The sequence below is a fragment of the Plectropomus leopardus genome, chromosome 13 (genome assembly GCF_008729295.1).
Source record: "Plectropomus leopardus isolate mb chromosome 13, YSFRI_Pleo_2.0, whole genome shotgun sequence".
NCBI lineage: Eukaryota > Metazoa > Chordata > Actinopteri > Perciformes > Serranidae > Plectropomus > Plectropomus leopardus.
The window spans coordinates 9,531,891-9,556,022 of NC_056475.1; the positions used below are offsets into that span (position 1 = coordinate 9,531,891).

General features: G+C 39.2%; 2 protein-coding genes across 3 annotated transcripts; one reads left to right on the forward strand and one right to left on the reverse strand.

Annotated features, from left to right (window-relative positions):
* Nucleotides 1–1,937: 1,937 nt before the first annotated feature.
* Nucleotides 1,938–11,503, reverse strand: mks1 (MKS transition zone complex subunit 1). 2 transcript variants are annotated; one of them, XM_042499692.1, is made up of 18 exons: nucleotides 11,204–11,503; nucleotides 9,721–9,842; nucleotides 8,934–8,986; nucleotides 8,565–8,732; nucleotides 7,450–7,547; nucleotides 7,037–7,165; nucleotides 6,708–6,812; nucleotides 6,382–6,490; nucleotides 6,191–6,247; nucleotides 5,217–5,259; nucleotides 5,062–5,124; nucleotides 4,867–4,937; nucleotides 4,716–4,785; nucleotides 4,477–4,584; nucleotides 3,969–4,102; nucleotides 3,156–3,238; nucleotides 2,879–2,976; nucleotides 1,938–2,325 (listed from the first exon to the last, which is right to left on the reverse strand). In XM_042499692.1, exons 1-18 carry the CDS (start codon nucleotides 11,278–11,280, stop codon nucleotides 2,216–2,218), a joined length of 1,698 nt encoding a protein of 565 aa, XP_042355626.1. In that variant the 5' UTR covers nucleotides 11,281–11,503; the 3' UTR covers nucleotides 1,938–2,215. The 2 variants fall into 2 exon arrangements, with proteins under 2 accessions (XP_042355626.1, XP_042355625.1); XM_042499691.1 differs by having other exon boundaries at nucleotides 7,450–7,550.
* A 2,939-nt stretch (nucleotides 11,504–14,442) lies between these two features.
* zw10 (zw10 kinetochore protein) lies at nucleotides 14,443–23,515 on the forward strand. The gene is made up of 16 exons (XM_042499027.1): nucleotides 14,443–14,652; nucleotides 15,809–15,943; nucleotides 16,065–16,166; nucleotides 16,502–16,579; nucleotides 17,011–17,170; nucleotides 17,751–17,903; nucleotides 18,301–18,498; nucleotides 19,539–19,675; nucleotides 19,770–19,952; nucleotides 20,313–20,536; nucleotides 20,856–20,927; nucleotides 21,017–21,186; nucleotides 21,292–21,422; nucleotides 21,597–21,728; nucleotides 22,207–22,409; nucleotides 22,781–23,515. The coding sequence occupies exons 1-16, from the start codon at nucleotides 14,548–14,550 to the stop codon at nucleotides 22,899–22,901; spliced, it is 2,304 nt and encodes a 767-aa protein (XP_042354961.1). The 5' UTR covers nucleotides 14,443–14,547; the 3' UTR covers nucleotides 22,902–23,515.
* Nucleotides 23,516–24,132: the final 617 nt, after the last annotated feature.

Consider the following 24,132-nt stretch of genomic DNA (forward strand, 5'->3'; position numbering starts at 1 on the left):
AGACTGAAGTCGAAATGACGAAAATAAAGTTGAAATTTCGAGAGAAAAAAAGTCAATATGTCGAGAATAAAGTCGTAATATAATTTCGAGATTTGCCCGGCGGGGGCTGCTCGTGGCCGGGGTGATGGCGGCGGACTGGTATCTCCTATCCACCAGGGAAAGCTTCGGAGAGCCGAAGCGACCTCTGTGTTTTAGCCCGGGGAGGGCTGCTCGTGGCCGGGGTGCTACTACCGGGGCTCTCCGGGATGAATTTCCAACGTTTTCCCCTCCTCCTCACCACCACCAGCCACTAGCCACCACAGAGTGGTGGAAGGTGAGACCCCCAGGGCGTGGTGGGATCGAGGCGGGATTCCCGGAGGCCTGGCCCGGGGTGACCTGACCTGGCTGGGGAGGTACACAGGGCGGGCAGGGGTCCCTCAATGCAGTCGCGGGTAAAGTGCAGGAGTAACCAGTAGCCACGGCTGGCTCTGAGGGTGAGATGAGACCTCAAAGGTGGACTGGGATCGAGGCGGGGGTCCCGGAGGCTCGGCCCGGGTAGACGTGGCCCAGCTGGGTGGTCTCCAGGGCAGACAGGGGCTCCGTGATGGAGCCGCGGGTTATGTAGTAAATCTCACACATTTAGAGCAGCCAGGGCAGGCTCTGGTGTGAGGTGAGACCCCCAGGGCGTGGTGGGATTGAGGCGGGGTTCCCGGAGGTCCGGCCCGGGATGACCTGGCCCAGTTGGGGTTGGGACACAGGGCGGGCAGGGGTCCCTCAATGCAGCCGCGGGTAAAGTGCGGGAATAACTTTGACTCTCTTACGGTAGCCACGGCTGGCTCTGGGGGTGAGATGAGACCCCCAGGGCGGGCTGGGATCGAGACGGGGGTCTCGGAGGCCAGGCCGGCGTCAGGCTCACCCTGACGCCGGCCTGGCAGCCTGACTGGTGGTGGTGAGGAGGAGGGGAAAACGTTGGAAATTCATCCCGGGGACCCTAGGTAGTAGCACCCCGGCCACGAACAGCCCTCCCAGGGCAAGTACACAGAGGTCGGCGCTGATCTCCGGAGCTTCCCCTAGGAGATAGGAGGGGGGTACCTCCCCGCCGCCATCCACCTGGCCACGAGCAGAACTCGCCGGGCAACTACACAGAGTTCGCCGCGGCTCTCCTCTCTCCTTTCGACTTTAACCTCGAAATTATATTACGACTTTATTCTCCACATTTCGACTGCTTTTCTCGAAATTTCGACTTAAATCTCGATATTGTATTTCGACTTTATTCTCTTTATTATCCGTTTCCGTACGTTTTGAGAACTGGGTAGAAGTAGAAAAAATAGTAGTATAAGCATAAAAAATATAGGTACTTGAGCAAAGTTGTCATTTTGCTGAAATGATCCACTTCATAATCATATATATCATTATTATTATGTATTTATATGTTCATCACTTAAATGTTGCAGCTGGTAAATGTGGAGCTATGTCCAGCAGTTTTATTTACTGTCAGTCAACTTAATTCATAATAATGCATAATAATTTATCAGTTATTTATATTTGCATTAAAAATCAGAATCTTCAAAGTAACAAGTAATTGAGGTAATGAGAAAGGTAGTGCAGTGAAAAGTTCAATATTTTCCTCTAGAATGTATTGGGGAAGAAGTATAAAGTAGTATAAAATGTAAATACAAGATATAAAAGCACTTCACAACTGAGTAAATGTACTTAGTTACAGTCCACTATTGCAATACACCAGTAGCTCCTAACAAAACTTATTCAGCCTTAAACTGCATATACAAAACAAATAAAATTGTATGAATATAATTTTGCAAGACATTTGAATAAATATGGCTATAATCACATGGAAAAAAGTACACACAAAAAGTGGTTATAGTTCATGTAAAAAGATTAAATTACAGAAAATATAATTGACATATTTGCTGTAATTGACAGAACCAATGAAAAATATATACAATCCAAATATAAAACAATGATTTATTTTATAAAACATCACTCTTTATGAGCCTCACAGTCTATAACTCTGGAAATGAGACTATTATTGTCTTAAATCTAAGACAAACTCACTGTACAAAAAATGCAATGCATGGTGTTGCCATACTTACGGTCGTAACCATATTGGCTTTGCTCCTTATTCATTGCAACATAAAATCCACATGTTAGCTGTAACAAAGAATGGCGTGTGCTTACAAAGCATAAATAGTAATCAGACACAATCTTTCACTGTTTTTCACAGCAATGCAGAGGATTTGATCTGGGGTTGGGAGGTGGCGCTGATGAGGTCTCTGGGGAGACTTTCTCGGGCCTCTTGCATCTTTTTCCTGGCCCTCTGAAAGGCCTCTGACAGAAAGCAAATACAAATAAACATTACAGTTAATACAATTAAGGTACAATGTCGATTTAATATTCATTTTTAAAAATATAGTTTAAATATGAAATTAAAATTTGTCCTTGATCCTGCTACATCTTTTGTTCTGATGACAGAAGTGCATGCAGATGCAGCAGCCAGTAGCTCCTCAAATACTTTCTCGCTTTACTTTTCTATTTTTGCTACACACAATTAAAACACATTGTTGATAGATCTGATTTTCTTGTAAATGTTTGTCTTATTTCATACAAAATAGGTCTTAAACAAAAGTGCTTCTAATCATCATGTGTTTTTCCATAGAACATTTTGGCTCCACTTGCCATGAAACAAAGCAAGCCTCTTTTCTTGTGACCTTAGATCTGTTGTTGCAATCCAGCACTCTTTGTAGAAATTGCTCTTCATTCTGCAGATATCTTAAATATTTTGAGCTTAAATGCTGGACCAAACTGAAGAGCTGCACACAACTTAGCTTTCAAGCTGATCTTTAAACCCTGTGAATAACACATTGTGACTGAATGTCTTTACCTAGTATGTTGCAAACAGCTCCTTGCTGACTAAATCCTCCCAGCTGGTCAAAAACTTTCTGCCTCCTCTTCTTCAACATGGCTGCATCAACAAAGGCTCTGAAACATACACAATATAAATACATTAAAGGACACTCTACAGCTATAGTAGAGGGCATTAAAACATTTAGCAGTATGATAAATGATGATGACAAATAACACATTTCACAGAAAGTTTGTGCAAAGACAAAAACTGAGGTTTATAATAATCATTACTGACATATTTAGGGTGTACTCACCTGGCTTGCTGGATGCAGTGCAGATTAAAGGTGACACTTCCTGTGGTTTCAGTGCAAAAGCCAAAGCGGCTCAGCCTATCACCCTGCAGCCATATGTGGAAGTATAAAAATAAAAATAAATTTTAAAAACACTTCATTAACATCGTGTGAACATGGACATATATGATGCAGGTTCCTAAACGGGCTTTGCAAATGTGTGACAAAAACTGAATGTAACCAGAACTGTGTTTGTTTACCTCCACAGTGCCTGTACAGTGGACACAAATTATATATGATGCAACTTAAGTAACTTAGTAGTGATCCTACCTTGGGTTTTTATTTAACCTTAAAGTAAAGCAATGCTCCAAATGGCAAAAACCCTGTGATTAATCAGCATCAGGAGCAGCATTTACATGAGTGACGCTGTGAAGAGTATTGATACAGAGCTTAAACATTATTATATTTTTTCGTGTTTTTGTGCTTTTTTAAATAATTATATTTTTTGTACATTAATAAAACAATAAACCCGACTGGAAATACAAGCAAAATGATTCCGATCTTCACAGAAAACTACTCACAGTTTAACTAACAGCAGCACGATGTGTAGTTTCTTTTGTTTTCTACCTTTTTTCTCTTCACTTCCAATTAGTAAGATTATGTTTTAAATCACCAGATGGACCCATTTACTTAAACTGTGCTGACAGCCACAGGAAAGCAGTGCAACAACTGGGTGTAAATCCAAATCAATCTGTGCATCTTTGAGTGAAAATGATCTTACATTTTTCATGTTAGCTCTCAAATACCCAAAGAGCTTACACAGAGGTTTAGGCCTACCTTAAAGGTCCCTGGTATTCTGACATAACTGAGTTCTTCAAGCTCTGGAGATCCTCCAATAAAGAAGCGCCTCAGTGCAGAGACCGTCCCCGTCTGAAGGGGTCTCCATGTATGGCATGTTATTGTATGCTTACCTAGAAAACACACACACACACACACACACACACACACACACACAAAGACATTAAGCATGAAAATACCAGCAAGGACTTGACGAAATGTTCATTAATTTACCAAACATTTAGTTGCTTTGTAACAACAGAAGAGTAACAGAGAAAACATTAGTCATAGATAAATAATCTAAATAATTTTTCAAGCAAAAATGCCCAAATATTGTTGATTCCAGCTTCATGAATTGTTACTTATCATTAATCACTATTTTTTGACATTTTCCAGAAAAAAGACAGATGAAATCAAGAAAATAATCAGCTGATTAATCAACTATGAAATTAAATGCCTGCAGCAGTCCTAATTTTAATCTAATAACGTTACAGCATACACAGCATACCAGGAATGGCAGGAAAAAGCAGATAGCCGTAGCCTTCAGTTCGATAGCGCTGCCACGAGTCCAGAGACAGAACCTTGAAGTAGATCACTGGCCACTGCAGAACTGAGTCTGAAACAAGGACAAAACCCATGTATTATTCTCATTTCTTGAACGCAGCACAAATAAAACAAAAATTACTCACAAATAACTAATGCCTGAAACAAATTCTTTAAACTTAATACTCCATGGCTGATACTCACCTTCACTCTCTTTTTCACTCATGTAGAAAGCCTCAAAGCTGAAGGGAAAACTGAAGAAAGCTACATTTTCCTGTGGGCATAGAGAAGGGTTTACAAATCTAAGCAGCCACACTCTCAAGCTGATCACAGGTCTCTTGTATGGTATACACACCTTCCCTAATGTTTTGGCCCGGCAGGTGTGAGTAACCCCCGAGAGAGCCTGAAATGGCAAACTGGACCAATCTTAAACAAGAAAGAATAATACAAGTCAAGGAGGTTAACTGAATTTAGTTTAACAGATTTAAAATGTCTCAACAACACCTCAGCATGCCGACGTAACTTGTGTGATATGCTGAATGTGACTCACTGTTGGGCATTTCCATGAAGAAGTGGATGTATAAGTTATCATATTCAAAGCCTTTGGCTGAAACTTTGGAAAAGGAGGAAAAAGGGGGAGATTTAGGCAAGATAGTATAAACAGATTATATACACAGTAGTGGTGACCAAAGCTGTCCTACTCACCAATCTCTCCATTTATCACGTAACGCAGAATACCTAAAGGAGGCTAAAAGAGAGAGAGATAGTCAGTGCAAAAGCCCCAGCCTCTTATTTTAGGTCCAATGATAATATTTGATCAATCATTTCAGTAATTTCCAAGCAAAGATGTTAATTAATGAGGAACATTTTGGCTCCAGCTTCAGAGATGTGAAGATTTGCTGCTTTTTGTTGTCACATATGACAGTGAATAGAAAATCTTTGGGTTTGGATGGCTGGTTAGACGCCAGCTGGTAACCAATGTCAACAGTTAGGCACTGATATTTTGTTGAATTTAGGTTGTTGCATCAAATGAAAATAAAATCAGTGTCAGAATAACATGTAATGCCAACGTCAATTTGACGTAGAATACTGACAACAGATACACTGATATTTTGGTGGGTTTAAACCCAACATTATTCCAAACGTCTCATGATAAAGTCAACTTTATGTAAAATAACAACATTTAGTCGTGAGGAATGGAGACCACTCTGCTGGCTCACTCATTTCTATTTGCATTGGCCTATTTATTTATGTATTTCTTGACCTTGAATGTAGTTGTTTTTTGTTTTTTTTTAATGTGACTATTTGTATGTTTTTATGCATATGAGCTGCTGGTCACATTAACTTCCCTGTTGGGATTAATAAAGTATTTATCAAATCAAATTATCAATCAAAACCAAACATCTGCTAAGTATCATAATGTTAATGTCCAGACAAGAAGTAATTCTGAAGTCATTAGGCATTTAAAACATAATCAACCCCGATTTTCTTTCCAACCAAAATTTTACGTATTTAAAACTAAGAATCCAACTTTTTCTGATGTCATATTGATGTCCCGTGCCGGCTGATTAAACAAGCTACGTGAAAATGTGACCTCGGCCTCTGGTAAACTATTATGAGCACTGATCCCTATTTTCAGATCAAATTCAGCTTTAATTACAGTTTGTTAAATGACTTACCATTTCAAAGTCCTGTCCAACAAGGCTGTTGAGGTACTCCTTGTGCCGTACGTACAGCTAGAGACAGAAAAGTGGACGTGTCCATATCATAAAACATGTTGTTTGACTCGATAATCAGTAATATGAACACAAGCATTAAAATACTCCTTAATTCTGCTCTGGTCCTGGAGGAAATGTGGAGATGAACTCACGTCTTTGTACATGTTCAGCTCCCTCTCCTTCTCCTCTGGCTGCATGACTGGGCTTACGTTCTCCACGGTGAGACGCCAAACTTCTCTCTTCTCCCCCTCTGTTACAACCCTACACAACAGCACACACATCAGACTGGTTTTCTTTTAATTAATCCAAAAATATGATGAACATAGTTTCATCATAATCCATCAGAGATATTAAAACCTTAACTATGAGTCGATGATGTGGCTACAAATTCATATCGCAGCTTTAGAAATATCCTTGCCGATCAAACATTTGTCATCTGTTAATACTGGAGATGCACAGAGTCATGTTGTGAACTCGCCTGTATGGCTCTTTGCCTTTGTTGAAGTCAGGTTTTATAATTACTGTTCCACTGCCATCTGCCTTTATGGTTACCAACAAATATTCGTTCTCTTTCTGGCCAAGCCTGAGAAAGAAAATACATGAAAAAAATGTTTTAGATTTCAAATCATACTGTCAGTGAAAGCAAAAGGTTTCTTCATGTAGTTATTTTCTGAGCTGCAAAACGTACCCCCTAAAGGGCTACATTGAGTTTTTGAGAACAGTAAAGATCACCAGGTGGAAACTGATGGATGAGTCTGCTTTGATGCGTCTTTTTTTGCCACGCTGCGAGTGTGTTAATGGTCTTACCTTCCAGGGGGGCCGAGATCTCCCATGATGTGCATGGTCTGCATGGCATTATTCACCACATGACGGTTCTTCACAAACTCCTCTGTGGGCTCCCAGTTGACGATCTTTGATTTGGGGATACTAGAATCCCTGCAAAATATGCCAGATCATCCAATCAAAGGACAGTTAAAAACAGTAAACATTACAGGTATTCTCTTTGATGATTAATAAGCATCATTTGGATGAAAGTTAATTAAAGAAATTTGATCCTTATTTATTTACACAGTTCAAAGCAAACACTGTATGCTCCACAGACAGAAAGACAGTCACAAGGGGAGACTCTAGTTACATACTGACATTTGTAAAACAGAATACAGAATTTCTCCACGGAGGACCACTGAATTAATAAATGAGTGAGCTGTTGTTTCACCTACATGGTACGTCTCTCCTGCCGTCTGTGTCTTATGCTGGTGATCCTTTCAGACAAGAACGTGGGGCTGGATTTGGTTGTGGTCAGTACGTCAGTGGAGTGCTGCTTTCAAGTTAAAAAACAACAAGCTAATTACAAACATAGTTACAGACAGGAATCCTTCCTCACTGACAGCACTCACACTGAAAGTGTAGAGAGAAGTCTGGTTTGTGTGCAACACCAGGGTGTCGAACAAGATTAAATTACCATAAAAAATATCACAGTTTTCCCAATGGATCCTCAGATATGCCTTCTGGGCAACCACTCAAATTTTAATATAAGGAATAGCCACTTCATCAAGCTAACAGAAATCCTACTGCTCATCGCCAAAAGTACATTGCAATAAGATGGTAGTCAGATCCATCATTGCCTGCTGGACTGTGGCTCTCAGAAATGAACAGTTGTATTCCTCTAGAAAAGATAATTTACTCACTAAGGAATAAGATACTTTTTCTATAAAATATGGCAACCTTTTATCAACTACATGGAGAATCTCCCATCCCATGATTTAATAACGTTCCGCATTATGTCCCTATTTTCACCACATTAGTGTTATAACAGGTTAATGCTATCCTATCTCTCATCCTTTTTACCGTTTATGTTATTGTTGTACTTAACTTTAATAGTTACATTTTTATGCAAATCGTTACGAGCACATGTATTTTATTGTCTGTTCATTTATTTTTGAGTTATTTGTAATGTAAATTGATGTTTTTGTACTGTCAATCTGTGTCTGTGTTGTTTGCTTATTTTGAAAAAGATTTTTTTTTTTTTTTAAAATCACAGTTATAACAAATACAAAGATCATGACTAAAATGATTTTTTTAAAAAAAACACCCAATAGAATAAAATCAAATCTAAATCACTGCTGTCGGAAAATGTCTTTTTTTAATAGTTGGTATCTGAGCTATAATTATCACGTAACACCAAAAACTGTGCTAAATAATTAAAAGGCACAAATACAAGAAAGTGCAATAAACTGAATTATTCACAATTTTTTAACGGCCCTTATTCAGATTCTGTTTTGTTTACAAAAATACACCCCCACTATATGAATAATTAGGAGGATGCATAACCTACCAGCTGGTGGAACGGAAGGCAGGCAGTGTAACGGTCATGATCAGTGTATGTAAAAATCCTGTGGTTACGTCGGCCCTTTGCTTTGCTCAGCGCCTTCACTTCTGTGTGGTACTGACGGTCCAGAGGAGTCTGACACGCTGCCTCGTTCTGGAACAGCTCCATCTCATACTGGGAGCACAGACAGAGACACGGGGGTAAGAAGGTGGGGCTCACAAACAGGACACACAGAGATAAATCAAGATTTTTGCATGACAAAGTAATGGAATAATAGCAAAGTAACCTTTAACTCTTGAACTCTCTTTATTATTAATATTATTTTTATTTATTTCTCTATATTCTAAAGCACTTTGAGGATGCTAAAAACTCTACCTGACTGAAGAGTTTTTCTTGCCAGCCCACCACCTGCTCCTCCTCATTATCACCTGTTGACAGAGGAACAGAAATGTCAAGATATTAAAATATTTGAGGGAAAAATCCACAATAAACCACGTGCAAATACAAGTTATACACAATATCTATCACATTTCTGCACCCATTCTGGTATTTGATGGTAAATCTTACTTAGTGTGAACTGCAGAACAAAGAAAGACAACACTAAGTGTCCAACAGCCGCCAAAATAGTCAACTATTCACACAGTCAAGAAGTACTGTGTTTTGAGTAAAAGGTGCATTGTTTCCTAAATGTTCAAGTACTTCCTGATACTTGCTGGCAATAACTCAGCTGACAATTAAACCAGCAACTCCTGATATGTTCGAAAGTCAAGCAGGGAAATGTAGAAAATCACCAGTGATAGGGAAACTACATTAAAAGTGTAATTTAATAAACTAATAGCTACTTCACAATGAGAAGTAATTAAACTACTTCTTAACTCTCAAAAAATAGCTTGTCAAAGTTTGACTAGTTTCAAAAAGTAGTTCAACTACATCCAAGGGAAATCATCACAATCTGACTCTGGATTCTCATGTTGTTACACAGAGTTTCAACTGAACTTACAGAGTAAAGTGTTTTGTTGTTGTTTTTTTAGGGACTAGAGCAGGGCAATTGTCACCTAAAGAGAGCTTGAGGATGTTTTAAGGTTAAGATATGGAGCATTATTGAGGTGAATCTGGAATATGTTGAACTTTTAAGGAGGTTCACAGATTGTTTTTTTTTTACCTGTCTGTCCTTGTGAGGTGAGGGTTTCCAGTTCAATGTCTCCTCTCTCTTCTTGGGACAGAGCCTGCTGCTGGTGGTGTTGAGAAAGTGCTGCTATGGAGGTCACCCTCTCTATACGCACCCTGAAGTGGAGAAACAGATGAAAAACATGTTGAAATTAAGTGTCCTATAGCTGCATCCTACAGTGTCAACACTATCAAAAAATAACTGCACTGAACACATAATGGTCCCTTTAATATAGGCGATGTTGGAATTCTAGTTACCTCTTTGTCTTAAATATGTATACGTATATACATATAGATAGATAGATAGAAAGATAGATTGATAAATAGATAATTGTTGTTATTGTTATTATCTATTTTTTAAAAGAATTTCATTTTATTTTTATCACTTTTTTCATTGCTATTATTGTTACTGTTTTGTTATACAAATATGGTTATTTGATTTCTTGTGCTCTTTTTACTGGATTATACAGTAAACGTAAAGTATGCATTCTGTGCCAAAGTAATAGGTGTATTTTATAAAGTCATATCACCATTGTAACCCTTAAAAAGCTGAGAAAACTGGTTGGATTTCATTTAAAAACATGGGGAGAAGGCAACAAGCAAATGACCAAAACATTAGCAAGAAATTAGGTTTTTTTTAAAGTTACAAAAAAATTAATTATCTGAAAATAAGCAAAAAGTTTGCTTTTTTTAAAAAACACACAACAAAAAGACCAAAAAAATGCTGAAAAATCATAATATATATACGTACTTAACATTATTTTAACTATTATGACAACCCTCCCCTCTTTTTAAAATTATTTTTTAGAATCAGAATCAGAATCAGAAAAAGATTTATTGCCAGGTATAGTTAACACAATACGAGGAATTTGTTCTGGTGGGTTGGTGCAACATAAATATAGAAAAAGAAAACAGATAAAATAGAAGATACAAATATAAAATATAAAATATAAAAAGTACGAGTCTTACAGTGCAAAACAAAACAAGTAACACAAGTAACAGTGTAACAGTGCAAGAAACAGAACCATGGAATTAAAGTTATATACAACATATATAGGTAACTTTCTTGCTACCCTTTAATGGTTTCTTGCAATTTGTGGGACATTTTTTGACAAGTTTCTCACTGACTTTTTCCCATGTTTTCGGGGGAAAACAGGTTTCAAGGGTCAAGTAGTTTGTGAGAGGCGTCTGAACGCAGCACAAGAAAACTGCTGTCGATCCAGGTTTCAAGGGGTTCATGTGGACATGAAAAGTATTGATAGGTATGTAATTATTATTTTAAACATCTCTTCTATGTTATGTGTTCTGTATGTTGTCTTTGTGTTATGTGCTCAATAAATAAAATGTTCACAAAAAGACAAAATGTGTCCTGAGACAGGGGAAACTCACCACTGTGAACCCCACAACACCTCTCAGTAATGTTAGCACACTGGGGGTTTGTAGCTAAGCTAACCTTAACGTTACAATTAGCTACTTACCTTATTCTCATGTTTTTCACAGCATCCCGGGACCGATACACAGCTTCCCCGGCATCTGTGTTCCAGCTGTCTGCCATGAAGTTTGCGTTAATATTAAGCAAAATGACGATAGCTAGTTATTTTCGTTAGCTACAGTTAGCAAACAGCTACTTTATTTGTCTTTAACGTACTCGCAACAACACGCAGTTTGATAGCTAACTGTTTGCGGCGTTTTCAAAAGTGAAAAAAGTCACTATATAAACGCTTGGTTTAATACATATCAGCAAACACCAGAAGATAAAGAGCCTTTAGCAAAGAAGTTAGCACAGAAAATGGATAATAGTCGTTGCCATGGAGATACGTAGTTCTTCTGGTTTAGATTTTTTTGGCGGTTCGCAAACCAGCTTACATGAGCATTACCGCCATCTTCAGAGCCGGAGCACAGAGCAGTGAAATGGCGATATGGCAGGAAAATGCACGTCTTATTATAATGTTGTGTTTTTGCTTGTTGCAGTGTTGGAAACATTCAACAGACACATCTACACATTTTTATCTTATTTGTTTTGAATTAAACGAATTCCCACATACATGGCTGCAACACTTAAACACCTACAAGTTATAAATTTTCTTTTTATTGGATTTTTGCATTTAAGTACAACAAATAAACATATAAAACAGAAATACCCTCCCCAACAACAGGTGCTGCAACAAAACAGATACACAAAAAAAGAAAGAAAAAAAAAGGGGGAAAACAAAACAAAAAGCACAAAACCAAAAACAAAAACGAAAATAACAAGTGACAGGGTAGGGTCAGATATTAATATTTGTTAGTGGACAGGTCAGAGTCTCTGTAAAAAAGTATGCAAGGGTTTCCAGAGTTTCCAAAATTTGTCCAATTTATGGTTAAGTTCGTAAGTCAGTTTCTCCAGTGGAAGCAAAGCTGATATCTGAGAAATCCACATATCAACAGTAGGAATCTGCAGCGCAGACCAGCGTAGCAAAATACACTTTTTTGCTAGATATAAAAAACACCTACAAGTTAGATTTATTGTCATTTTTCTTAAATGTGGTTTAAGAAGAAATGAAATTAAAGTTGATCCTGAATCCTGCTACATCTTTTTGGCATCAAAGGAGGAGTTGAGGGGTCTCACAGCGAATACGTCTGTATTTTTTTCCAGGTGGCAGCAGGGTGAACAGATTGTGGCTGGGGTGGCTGCTGTCTTTCTGTATCCTTTTTGATCTGTGCAGACACTTCACAGAGGTCACTGATGCTCTGTAGATAAAAAACCAGCGATGTTCTGGGCAGTTTTAATCACCTGCTGTAGAGCCTTCCTGTCCTGGGCACAAACCATGCCAGTTTGTGATGTTTCCAGTCAGTGTGCTTTCTATTGCTCCTCTGTAGAAGTTAACCAGGATCTTGCTCTGGAGCAGGGGCATCGCCAGGAATTCTGGGCCCCATGAGAACATATCTCATTGGGCCCCATCACTACGGCCCAAGCCAACCCTGTACAATTGTTATAACCACACCTGCATTACCTGATGACCCATTAAAAGCAATAAACAACTATAACTTTGTTTTACACTCCTGAAAAATGTGAGAGGGGCCTCTGAGAGAGACTCCACATTTTTTCTAGAAAGGAATTCTGAATGTTTGTTCATTAACTCAGATAATTTTAGTTAACGTATTGCAGTCACTACTTAAAGAGAAAAAAATGAAAATAAAAAAATAATTTTTATTTCAGGCCCAATAAGGGCCCCCTCCCCACTTGGGCCCTGGGTAGTCAGTCCCACTTTTCCCCCCACTATGACACCCCTGCTCTGGAGTTTAGCCTTCCTAAGTTACCGTAGGAAGTAGAGTCTTTTTCTGTGCTTTTTTTAACCTGGGTGGTGATCTCAGTGAAAGTACTTCCAAGGAACCTATAGCTGTTCACCTGCTCCACTGATGTAGACTGGGGTGTGTGTCTTTAGGTTAGTAGGTTGTTCTCTGCATACCACTCTGCAAGATTGTTGATTTCCTCCTGGTATGAATTCTCATTGTTTGTAATACGATCGATGATGGTGGTGTCCTCCGCATACTTCACAATAAAGTTCTCCTGATGTCTGGGAGTGCAGTCATGGGTGTACAGTGTAAACAGAAGGGGGCTAAGCACACAGCCCTGGGGGACTCCAATGTTGAGCACTAATGTAGAGGAGGAGATGTGAATGCCAACCATCTCAGGTCTGCATGTGAGGAAGTCCAGTATCCAGTTGCAGAGTGTTGTACTGAAGCCCAGAGTGTTAAGTTTTCCAAACAGCTGCATGGGAGAGATTGTGTTGAATACTGAGCTGAAGTCAACAAACAGCATCCTGATGTAGCTGTTGAGTGAAGAGCAGTAGATATGAATCTGTCTGTGAATCTGTTGGTTCTGAAAGCATACTGGTGAGGGTCCAGGCTGGCAGGGATGTTGTCTTGCTGGTGAACCAGTTTCTCAAAGAGCCACTGGGTGGTAGTTATAAAGACTAAACACGGCAGACTTTTGAGGTACAGGGATGATGATGGCTATCTTGAGGCAGGAGGGAACAGTCTGTTGTGAGAGTGAGATGTTAAAATTTATTTATATTAACAAGATGATCAGCAAAAGTTTTTAGTACACGTTCAGACTTGTTTGTCAAGCAAATGGGCTTGATTTCTTACAAAAAAAAAATCGGAGAAAGCCAATGAGCAATGAAAGAGGAAATGACCCAAAAATTTGCAAGAAGTTAGTGAAAACTACAGGAAAATTCCCTGAGTTAAAGAAGAAAAATAAAAATAAAGTTAGAAAACGGTAAGAAGACTTGGAAAAAGTGCTAATAATTCTGTAACATAATTCTAAATATGTAGTTACATTTATTGTTTGCATAGTTTTTCCCTAGCCTTTTTTCCTTTTTCCCCAGACATTTTTCCAAAATTTTTAAAAATAATTTTCTAAATCTACTAATGTTTTTCAATTTGTGTAACATTTCTCACCAAGTTGCTTAGCGTCATCTCCCATGTTTTTGAAGGAAATAACACCAATTTACACTAACTCTTATATAAAATAATCAGCACTTTTTGGGGCAGTTTCTTGTTTGTTTTGTTTCGTTTTGTTTTCTTATTTTCAGGTAATTTTCTTGAAAAATGTTCTGTATTTTTTTCTCATTTTTTCGGCCTTTCTTGAGAGAGAGGGTGGCGGTAGAGGTTTGTCACTAAATAAAAACAAACGAAGAAGAAGTCAGGGGGCGGGACCAGTCGCCGACGTCTCGGCGCGTCTCGGGACCAATCACACCACCTGGCGGGTCCTGAGTTGTTGTTGTGCTGACCTGTCACACTTTTCTGAAACATTATAAGGGTACTGTACACAAACAGCATGTCGTCGTTTGTGACCGAAGTGCTCGCCAGCTCTGGCAAACTTGAGAAGGAAGATTTGTCCTGCAAAATAAGCAAAATGTCGCGCAAGGTGGAAGATACGAAGGTAATCCTTTAGCTAGCATAGCATTAGCTCCGCGAAGCTAAGTAAAGTTTGAACCAGCGTTAGCAGTTAGCGCTAACACTGAGAGGCATTAAACTTCTCTAATCATTTAGCTAACGCTAGTTAGATTTTTACGGTGCTCCCCGAAATAATACACAGCTGCACATAAATGCCAGCCACGTTATTAGCTGATGTAGAGCAGACTGTTGTGTTAATGTTAGTTGCCTTTTTGTTTGCTAACAGTTAGCCAAATGAGTCGCAGGCTCAGTGGTGACATCAGGCTACGTGGCTCTATTATTTTCAGTAAAACTATAATGTTTCGGCTTTTTTTCTCATATTTATCTGCTGTAATTAATTGTAACTTTACAAATTAAAATGTGTGAACACAAGTTATACGGAGAGCTTTTAAAACTACTTTGATAATCATCATGCAAAACGTTTCACGATGTCAGCTTCATAAACGTAAAACTGTGCTGATTTTCCCATTAATTACTTAAATATTGTTAATGTATATTGAAATTATGTTGATGTCTGGATTATTGTTTGGATAAAGCAAAAATTGTAAAGGTGTCATTTTGGATTCCTAATAATTGTGATTGTATTTCTCACAAGTTAGACAATTTTTAAAAATTAAACGATCAGCAATGAAGAAAATAATCAGTAGATTAATCCATAATGAAAATTATAATTAGTTAGTAGTTTGAAATAAGCTCTACCGCATCAAATTACAGCAGAAAAATCCTGCTTTTACATTAATGCATGAGAAGGGCTGCAACAGTGTGAGATTTTCATGGTACAATAACCATCTTGAAAAGTTCACCATGATACTGTATTTTACAATCAGTAGGTTATTATTATTGTTATCAGTAATAGTGACCCTTAAAGGATTTTTTTTGATTGAATAAACACTGTATTGTGTAGAAACTTAAACCAAAGTATGTTTAAACAGCCTGACAGGCAGTCAAGAAGGCAAAGAGTTTTGCACTGCACACCGTGGTGAGATGCCTTCTCAGGTTGCTTTCTAATACCATAGATAAGCAAATGTACATAGTATGACATGCGTTTTCTTGGTATATCACTGCAACTGTATGCATGAGTAATGACATCTAATGATGCAATATATCCATTGACTCTGTTTCTTTGTGTTTTATTTTCATAGGAGGAAGTGTGTGAAATGATAAACAAGAAGTATAGTGACTTCCTCCCGAGCCTTCAAGGATCCGAGGAGCTGATGGTGCAGGTTGAGGAGGTCTCCAAAGAAATGGATGTCCTTAAAAACTGCATTGAGACTGAGGTATGCATAATACTGTTTAGAAATGAAAGTAAAGCTCAGACCAGGTCACTTGAAAGCAGAGACTGGGTCCAGCTTTCAGGGCAGTACTATAGTTTTTACCTGTTTGTGTTTGTTGACACAGGTGCAGCAGAATATTCACGTGGCTGTGGCAGAATATGCAAAGCTGAAGCAGCAGCTGGAGAAAAACACTATCGTCATAACAATGCTTGGACATCTGAAAGAGGTACAACATACATGGCAGTTTATTAAATAAATTATGAAGTAATATTTTTCACAAATCAATAGTGTCAGGGAGTTTCCACATTACTCCATTAGCCAGTCGATGAACACATCATAGATAGAAGTAACTTCACATCCACTTATTGAAATCATTAGGGTGCTAATGTCACCTTATTGAGAAAGAAATGATTGTAATTCTGCATACTTTTCTATGAATTTCTTTCTCTAATAAGATCATTATAACATTTATTATATGCATTTGTAAACGTCTAGCTATAATTTTTAACAATCTACACGTTTGCATGTTTCTGTAACTGTCACGTCTTCTGTGTGACTCAGTTTCACAGTGCAATGGAGGAGTTCAACAAAGCTTTACTGGACAAGAAGTATGTTGATGCAGCCAACCAGCTGGAAAAGGTGAGAGCTGCTTATTGTGTTATTGTCTTATTTTCAAAAAGAGGAAATTGTGACTGCACTTTTTCACCCAGCATTTTTTCAAATTACATGTATATCCAATCACCAGTACTCTTAACCCCAGGTCATCCTGGGAAGTGGCTATATCTTGTTAAATAAATTGACTCAAATGTCAGAGGAATAACTGCAACAGGAAAAAAATGCCATGTGGGTGTGTCATACATGCATGCGCGATTTAGCGTCAGTAAACATTATGCAGAACAAATGAGCTAAATAAGAAATGTTATTTTAACAGTAAAAGCTTGTCTATACAGGAGGATTTTAACCACATTCTCATATTTGTTCCGCCTCTCTTTTCAGTCTATAAATAGCACCCTGAGTGCATGTCAATGTACTAATTGATACTGATATGACTTTTTTTTTTTTGTTTACAGGCAAGAGCCAGTGTGGATTCACTGAAGGGCTGGAAGACGTCCCAGCTGCCACTGCTCAGTGCTCTTAGCTCTGAGTTGACGGTGCAGAGAGAAAACCTAATTTACCACCTGGGAGATGAATGGAAGCGCCTCGTCATCTGGAGATTACCGTCCTCAAAGGGTAAGACATTCTACTTTTTCTTCTTTTTTTTCTTAATTGATATTTTTATTATGCTTTTGTTGTGTCTTTATTGTTTGAGTGAACATGAGCAGCTGACTGCATTAATTTCCTTTGGGAAAAGTATTTGTCTGTCTGACAGACCGACATGGTACTAATACATCTATATAAAGTATACTCTGTTCTGTACTTTGCTGATTTTGAACTTTATTGTTCAAAAAAAAATTCATCAAACAAAAAAAGCCTACATTTTCAAATGCAGCAGCATTCAATGATGTCTTAAAGGTACATTAAACTATACATAGCATGGCTTTTTTCCATCTGCGTGTAGGTGTATATGTGATACTGATCATACAGAGGATTGTTCAGGCAGCGAGTCAATATTCACTCTCACCTTTTACCCAGTTACTGCATTAATTACAGTCATTGTCTAAAAAACAATTAGGGATCCCCTCTACCCAGCTTGTCCAAAATTTAATCATTGATGAATAAACTGGTCTTTTCTTAGTTTGTATATTTCAAAAACATGACAGAAGTCCCATCTGAGTGCAAGGTGTAGTGACTTTTGGATGTGTGTCATCAGAGCCTCCAGGTATGAAGTCCTTCCTGAAGGTGGAGCTGAACCTGAGCCATGCGTGCAGTAAGGACGGTGAAGAGAAACCACCTGCTCTGCTGCGCTGCGTCCTGCAAGCACTGGCCATCCAGGGAGACCTTCAGCACAAGATCAAACTCTTCAGTAAGAGCAAGCAACACTGCTCACTCTTCAATAGGCAGCACTTTCATAGTCTATTAAATCCGTTTTCATACCTTCTAGACACTTTTTTTGAGTTACTTAAAAATTTGCACCACACTTTTAGGTAATTGTGTACAACATTTGTACTGAGCGGGACAATTTACAGTTTAAAATTTTAACTACTCAGTGCTCTGTGGTGGACGCTTTTCCTAAGCATGTTTTTGGCATTTCTAAACTCCTTTTTTGTGCTGTATGAGTTGATGTGTGAATTCATACTGTGTATCCACAATAAGCTTAAGTATCCTCCGATTTATCGGCCAGATAAATCTATGATCTAGCTCTAAAGCACCATGTGTCCCAGGTCAGAACCCGCTCAGTGCTGATTTCTGTTGTCCCTCAGGTCAGGTGCTGTTGAAGACCATGTTGAAGCCGTTGGTGATTTACCCGTCGCTGTCGGTGAGGGTGACAGAGCAGCCGGGTGAGGGAACCATCCTGGCCTTACAGTGTTTGGAGGAGAGCCTCGACGAGAGATCCACTCCTTCACAAGTCTACAGCAAACTGCTCCTGGTGCTCAGGACGCTGCACTCACACCTGCTAGGTACAGCACAGCCAGGCCCACGTAGAAATTATATGTCATGCTTTAAAGGGTAACTTGGAGGCAATAATATTTGAAAATAGTCCAGTATTGAGCAAGAGCATTGCAGCTGGAAGCCACAAAACAGGCTGCAATGTAATCACTCAGGGCATGCTCACACTTTCAATTAACATCCACTAAAAGACCTTGTTGTTGTTGTTGACTGACTGGCTCAGATTGTTATTCTGAGTGTCCGACAACAATATGGAGAGGATCCCTTCAAATATAGACCTTTTTGTTAAAGAGTAAGATCCTTGCTGTTACACCAGAAACATCCCAGAAATTCCTAAACCCACCAGACTCCATTTAAAAACAATCTTAAACTCTGGCGGTAGCAATTTTGTTTTATCAAAAAAATAGAAACTTATGCCAAGAACGATAACTACTAACTATAAAAAAAAACTATAACTATTAAAAAAAATTAAAGCCATTATATTCTGGCCAATTTAGTCATCAATAACTGATTAGTCTCCCTGACTGTACCAGATTCTGGCCAGTAGATAGTGGTGTTGACTGCTACCAGGAGAAGCAGAAGTCCCTAGTGTTGATGAAAAAAAAACATCACCCTAAAATTATGATTTATAGGCTACATAATGAATTTAGATCCAAATCCTCTGACTTTAAAGTGTTCAATTTGGGTATCATCATTACATTTCAGAGACATTTTTCTTCAAAATAAAGTCTCAGGAGTGCTGTCCTGTCTGTGGCAAAAACAACAACTTTTAGTGGATGGAAGCTGACAATGTGAACATGCCCCAAGTGGTTACAGTGCAGCTCGTTTCACCGCTGCCAGCTGCAGCCTTCTTCCTCAATACTGCACTAATTTCTTTAGTCTCTTAACCGCAAAACATGGAAAAATGGGGTCCAGGTTGACAAATAGCAATCAAACCTTTTATAGTTGTCACAGTGTTTTACAACTCGATCATTTCCTGAGTAATGAGATCAGAAGGTGAACAATTTTTAAATTATGATCAGTAAGCAAATAAGTGTGTGTTGTTTTTCAGATGTGTCCATTGGAGACAGAAAGCTGTCAGCTATCTTGGGGGAGCTGATTTGGGAGGAAATTTCCCAGTGCATCATCCATGAGTGTCTGCTCTACTCCATCCCCACCAACAGCAGCCAGCTGGAGAAATACAACACTGTATGCACCCAATAACAGTTTGCCATCATGCTGTAACACATACAGAATTCAGTTTTTACTTTTTTAAAATTTTGTTTTGTTTTCCGTGTTCCAGGTGATCAAGGAAACTGAGGAGTTTGAGAAGTCTCTGAAGGAGATGGAGTATCTGCAGGGCGACTCCACAGACCTGCTCAAATATGCCAGAGACGTCAACTGTCACTTTGCCAGCAAGAAGTGCAAGGATGTCATCGTGGCGGCCCGCAAACTCATGACCTCCAAGATGCACAACACCGTCAAAGTATGTGTGAGCGAGGGCTGAGTGTGAAGAAACAGGAGCGTGGTGATTGATTCAGTTGCTTTACCCTGAAATGGAAAACGGGAAACATCAAACGTGATTTTCTTGGGCTGTTAGTTTCTTTAGACTCTCTGACCCCCTGTCATGACATTCTCTCACGCCACCACTTTTCTGCTTGAAATTTGGTTTTCGGTGACAGATTTTCACTCATTAGGAATTTATTTCCCTTGTGGCAAACTTAAACTTGGGCACTAAATTTTCACTGTTGTATTCCATTGCATGTCCAACTTTACATTAAATATTTCCCAAAATCTCCAGATGTGTTTTAATGCTTCCTTTTGTCCCCCCAATCTTTCCTGTTAGATCACACCAGACTACAAACTGCGTCTTCCCAAGCTGCCTGCTCCAGCTTCAGAGCTGAAGGTGAAGCAAGAGACCACAAAGGACGAGATGATGATGGAGAACGCGAAGCAGCTCTCTGCGTGGAGTCTGTGCCTTCCAGCCTGCCGCATCAGCGAGTCGGTGCAGCAGCTGATGGAGCTGGCACTCAACACCCTGTGTGAAGCCGTCGGAAGCTCCACACAATGGTATGTTACAGACCGAATGCTCGATTTATGCTTCTTTGTGGGGCTCAAGTGTCCGGTGATGTCATATCAAGAGTCAAGGCCAGTCGAGAGATCCTGTGCGGCCAGTTTTTGTCTGTTTGTGCACATCTAACACTCTCTAACTACCCAGAAGGAGATAGGCGGAGAACCATGCTGTAGACCGTATATTTTGGAAAAGCCCCTATCGGAAAAGCCCCACGCTATTGATCTGTCCTATCTAATAAAGGTTAAAATGCCAAAAAATAATCTTAAAAAACAAAATGTTGCAAAATATAACAAATCTTCCTGTTGTTCTTATCAGTGCATTACAACTCTTCTTCACTGTGAGAAACATCTTCCAGCTGTTCTACGATGTCGTACCGACGTACCACAAGTAAGGATATTTCCGTTACTTTAAGGCCCCTACTCCCTTTAAGGCGCTAAGAGTTTTTTTTTTTTTGTTTCTCTGCTAACTCCATCCAGGGAAAACCTGCTCAAGTTCCCTCACCTGGCTGCTATCCAGCACAACAACTGCATGTACCTGGCCCACCACCTGCTCACCCTGGGACACCATTTCAGATCTCACCTGCCGCAGCCCCTCAGCGAGGGCGTTGCAACGTTTGTTGACATGGTGCCCGGATTCAGGAAACTGGGTACACAAAGAGTTCTGAATTTCCACTTCTACATATGAAATATCAACATCTGATCCGCAGATTGACTTAAAATATACTGAGCACCCTTTTGTCATTTTCTTCCAGGTGCACAGTGCTTCTTAGCTCAGATGAACGTCCAGAGAGCAGAACTTTTGGAGAGACTTTCCACTGCTCATAATTTCTGCAACCTTGATGATGAAGATAACTACATTGCTGCAAGCAAAGCAGTAAGACAGGTGAGAGGAAAGGCCCTGAAAATAATATGTATTGTGTAAATGTGTTATAATAGTGAGTGTGTCATGAAAATGGTGTTTGAGCAAACAGACATATATCTGTATGAAACAGTTCTTTTTTTTCATTTATTCACTGCCTCTCCTTTATACGCTGATGATCTATTTGCATGATTGCAGGTCATCCATCAGCTGAAGCAGCTTGGCACAGTGTGGCAGGATGTCTTACCAGTCAGCATCTATTGTAAAGCCATGGGCAACCTCCTCAATACAGCCATCACAGAGGTCATCGCCAAAATCATGATGCTGGAGGTTTGTACTTTTTTAACATGACGGTCCCTCAACATAAATGTGGGACTTTTCTTGAGCACTGTCAGGCAAAAACTCCCAATGAAGACACGTACGGTAAATTTTCAAATAAAATCTAGATGATGAATAATGATAATGAGTTGGTGGATGCCACAAACAAATGAATGTTGGTCACTTAGGAGCCTGGTAAAAAAAATAAATAGATAAAACAGTGGCGTTGAATAACCTTTAAAACAGTGGCTAAGATAATTAATTTCAACACGATTTACACACGGCACGTGCACTAATGTCATTAGTAAGTGTGGGCTCTGATTGCTGCTTCCACTTTGGTTTCAGTCCCAGGTTAAATACCCAAATTTGTTAAGTTCAAACCCTGAAGTGATATTATCTTGATAATTTGTGATGCTAATCTGCTGTATACTTGTTTTATTACGTTACTGATAATCACTGAGGATTTAATTTCCCACTCACCCATCTGAAGGATATTTCCTCTGAGGACGGGGAGCACCTCCACACTCTGTGTCAAACTCTCATCGAGGAAGGTCCGCTGGTTTTCATCCCTCTGGCAGAGGAAAACAAGAACAAGAAGTATCAGGAGGAAGTGCCGCTCTACGTGAGGAAGTGGAGCACCTTTAAGGAGCTGGTCATCGTGCTGCGGGCCAACCTGCAGGAAATCGTCGACAGGTAAGGAAACTGTGCAAATAAATGATAATGTAAAGTTTTTTTTTTAAAAAAAAGGTAATTCCAGGTCTTAGAAAAACATAATTGATGATAAATAATTGTTTTAAAAAAATATTAATAAGACAGTAGTAAACTAACTTTTATGTGAGTGCATAAAAAGAAAGGCTTTGGTATCCATCATACATTTTAAATAATAATGATAATAATAATAATAATAATAATAATAATAATAATAATGCATTTCATTTATAACACTTTTTGTGGTACTTAAAGACACTTAACGATCATAAAATATATACAACATTATTTACACATTAAAAGCTCTGTGTGTGTGTGTGTGTGTGTGTGTGTGTGTGTGTGTTTCCTCTCCACAGGTGGGCTGACAGTAAAGGTCCGTTGGCGCTGGAGTTCTCTAGTTCAGAGGTGAAGAATCTGATCCGAGCCTTGTTTCAGAATACAGAGAGGAGAGCTGTCGCTCTGACCAAAATCAAATAAATGAACGCATAAGAACGATACTAAAGCACTTTTTCCTCCTGAGGAAAATATGAGTCATGCCTTTATTCATTTCCATTTTCTGTTGCATTGAATATGCATTTCTCTGTGTGTAGACTGAGCAGTTTGTCACAGAGACATAGTTGCCCCGTCTGATGAAGGTGCTGTCGCTGTGCCTATAAGCCGGTTGTAATCAATCTGTGGGATATGTTCCTTCTCAGCATTCAGACTGCAATTAGTCCCACAGAGATTACACAAAGGCTTCTTTACATCAGCAGCCTCAGTCATATAGCTTTGGGGGTTTACCACAACAAAGCCAACTGAGGTTGTGTAACCAGCGGCCTGCCATCTGTTGACATGTGTGTTGTACCTATCGTTAACATTACTGCACGTTGTTAATTAAACCTTGTCTGTAGTTTGTTTCAGCTTTTCTAAACTGATGTCATTTCAGGAGTTTGTTTGGACCTAAACGTCTCTAAACAACCATTAAGTCCTGTCAAAGGTTATACCCTCGACCTTTTGTCTCTTGTCAAGAGCTTTCTTGTGCGAACCTTAACTGACCTCTTCTACAATGTATTTATTACTTGTCCAAATAAACCAAAAGACTCTTTACAGAACCTTTTCCAAACTGTTTGGGTTTGATCTATATGATTTTGATGCCTCCTTGTTGGTCCATGTTGCACCACTTTCAGGTCAAAAATTTTACCTTGCACAAAAGTTAGAGAGTGCCAGAGCACATTTATGCTCCTCGGAGGATGACCCATTTCAATTTAGGTCACCTCATGAGGCAAGGAAACTCTGATGCCTTGGAGACTTACTATATTACACACAAGATCATGATTAATCAGGGACTTTGATGATTAGAAGGTAGAAGGTTTATTTATTAGTCAATGAAATTTAATTTGTCTTTGATCCTGCTACATCTTTGGAGTTGAATGATGAGTTGATTAAAGCAGCTACTATGAAATTTCCATCCGGTTGCTTGGGCATGTTGCTGCTGGTGGCATCATTCATTTCCTGCAGTGCATTTTTTTGTATTTGCATCAGTCTTGTGTCCTTATGGCTCCTTACAAGGTCTGTCTATCCAGTGCAATAGCTTGATCCAGAATTTTAGGGGTTAACCATGTCTCTGTGAAGATGGTTAGAGATAGAGGAACAGCTCTCAGTCCAAGTCGGGTCAACCTCGCCCTGATGCCAGCTCTCCTCTCTCTTGTTGTCCGGCGCTCTTGGTTCC